This window comes from Spinacia oleracea, chromosome 6 (genome assembly GCF_020520425.1).
Source record: "Spinacia oleracea cultivar Varoflay chromosome 6, BTI_SOV_V1, whole genome shotgun sequence".
NCBI lineage: Eukaryota > Viridiplantae > Streptophyta > Magnoliopsida > Caryophyllales > Amaranthaceae > Spinacia > Spinacia oleracea.
In genome coordinates, this window is record NC_079492.1 from 48,206,467 (window position 1) to 48,208,461 (window position 1,995).

The window sequence follows — 1,995 nt, forward strand, 5'->3', positions numbered from 1 at the left end:
ATTTTCTTTTGATATAAATTTGACCCGACATGGAAAACTCTGACCTTTTTTTTATAATTTTTAATTATTGAAAAGTTCTATGATTCATATACAACAAAGTTATACCACAATTTTTTACAAAAAAGCATTCTTTATTTCAATATAATACTTAAACTCATTTTTTGTTAATAATAATAATCTGAGTGATTGGATCTAGATTGGATCTAGATGCTTATTCGGGCAGGAAATGTTCAAATTTATTTTCATCGAATGACTATTCATCAATTTTATTTTCATGCAAATAGGGCGCAAGAAAGCTCTATGAAAAAATGGTGGTTCAATTAGATGTTGTCTAAGAAAGAGTTAGAACATGGGTGTGGATTAAGTAAATCAATGGACAGTCTTGGTCCTATTGAAAATACCAGTACAAAGGAATATCCGAGTCTAAATGATCCAGAAAAACAAATTCATAGTTCGAGAAATAGTGAAAGTTCTAGTTACAGTAATGTTAATCATTTAGTTCGTGGCATTGACATTCAGAATTTCATCTCGGATGATACTTTTTTACTTATAGATACTAAAGGGGACAGTTATTCCATATATTTTGATATTGAAAATCAAATTTTTGACATTGACAACGATCATTCTTTTCTGAGTAAACTGCAAAGTTCTTTTTCAAATTATTGGAATTCAAGTTATCTGAACTCTAGATCTAAGAATGGCGATACTTATAATGGTCATTCGCTGTATTATACTAACGATAGTTGGAATAATCACATTAATAATTGCATTGACAGCTATCTTCATTCACAAATTCGTAGTGACAGTTCCATCCTAAGTGGTAATGACAGTTGCATTTTGAGTTACATTTTTAATGAAAGTGGAAATAGGAGTGAAAGTTTCAGTAAAAGAAGTATCACGAATGGCAGTAATTTAACTAGAAGAGAAAGTTCTCAAATCTTGATGTAACTAAAAAATATAGACATTTGTGAAAATTGTTATGCATTAAATTATAAGAAATTGCTGAAGTCAAAAATGGGTATTTGTGAACAATGTGGATATCATTTGAAAATAAGTAGTTCAGATAGAATCGAACTTCTGATTGATCCCGGTACTTGGATTCCAATTGATGACGATATGGTCTCTATGGATCCTATCGGATTTCATTCGGAGCTGCTGCTAGCCGGAATTTTATTAAAAATGGGAGCATATGGATTGGTTCGGATCAATATGGAATTATTACCTCATGCTCATTCGATATTTTCTCCTTAGTTGATGATAATAGGCACAATGCAAATAATCTATGCAGCTTCAACATCTCCCGGGCAACGTAATTTAAAAAAAAGAATAGCCTATTCCTCCGTATCTCACATGGGATTCATAATTATAGGAATTAGTTCTATAACCGATACGGGTCTTAATGGGGCCATTTTACAAATAATTTCTCATGGATTTATTGGTGCTGCAATTTTTTTCTTAGCGGGAACTAGTTACGATAGAATACGCCTTGTTTATCTCGACGAAATGGGCGGAATCGCGATTCCACTGCCAAAAATATTCACACTCTTCAGTAGCTTTTCAATGGCATCTCTTGCATTACCCGACATGAGTGGTTTCATTGCCGAATTAATAGTATTTTTTGGACTAATTACCAGCCAAAAATATCTTTTAATACCAAAACTACTAATTACTTTTGGAATGGCAATTGGAATGATATTAACTCCTATTTACTTATTATCTATGTCACGTCAAATGTTCTATGGATATAAATTATTTAACATTTCAAACTCTTTTTTTTTTATTCTGGTCCGGGAGAGTTTTTTGTTTCAACTTCTATCTTTTTACCAGTAATAGGTATTGGGGTTTACCCGGATTTAGTTCTCTCACTATCAGTTGAGAAAGTGGAAGCTATTTTATCCAATTATTTTTATAGATAGATTTCCTTTCATTAAATGAAAAAATATCTTCTTTACGTAAGACGAAGCAAGATTAAATCGGAATTATAATCAGGCATTT

At 31.6% G+C, this 1,995-nt stretch overlaps 1 protein-coding gene across 1 annotated transcript; it reads left to right on the forward strand.

Moving 5' to 3' along the window:
- Positions 1-300: 300 nt before the first annotated feature.
- Positions 301-1,251, forward strand: LOC130463126 (acetyl-coenzyme A carboxylase carboxyl transferase subunit beta, chloroplastic-like). The gene is given in 3 exon segments (XM_056832172.1): positions 301-931; positions 934-964; positions 966-1,251. Coding segments are annotated over 3 exon segments (948 nt in total).
- Positions 1,252-1,995: the final 744 nt, after the last annotated feature.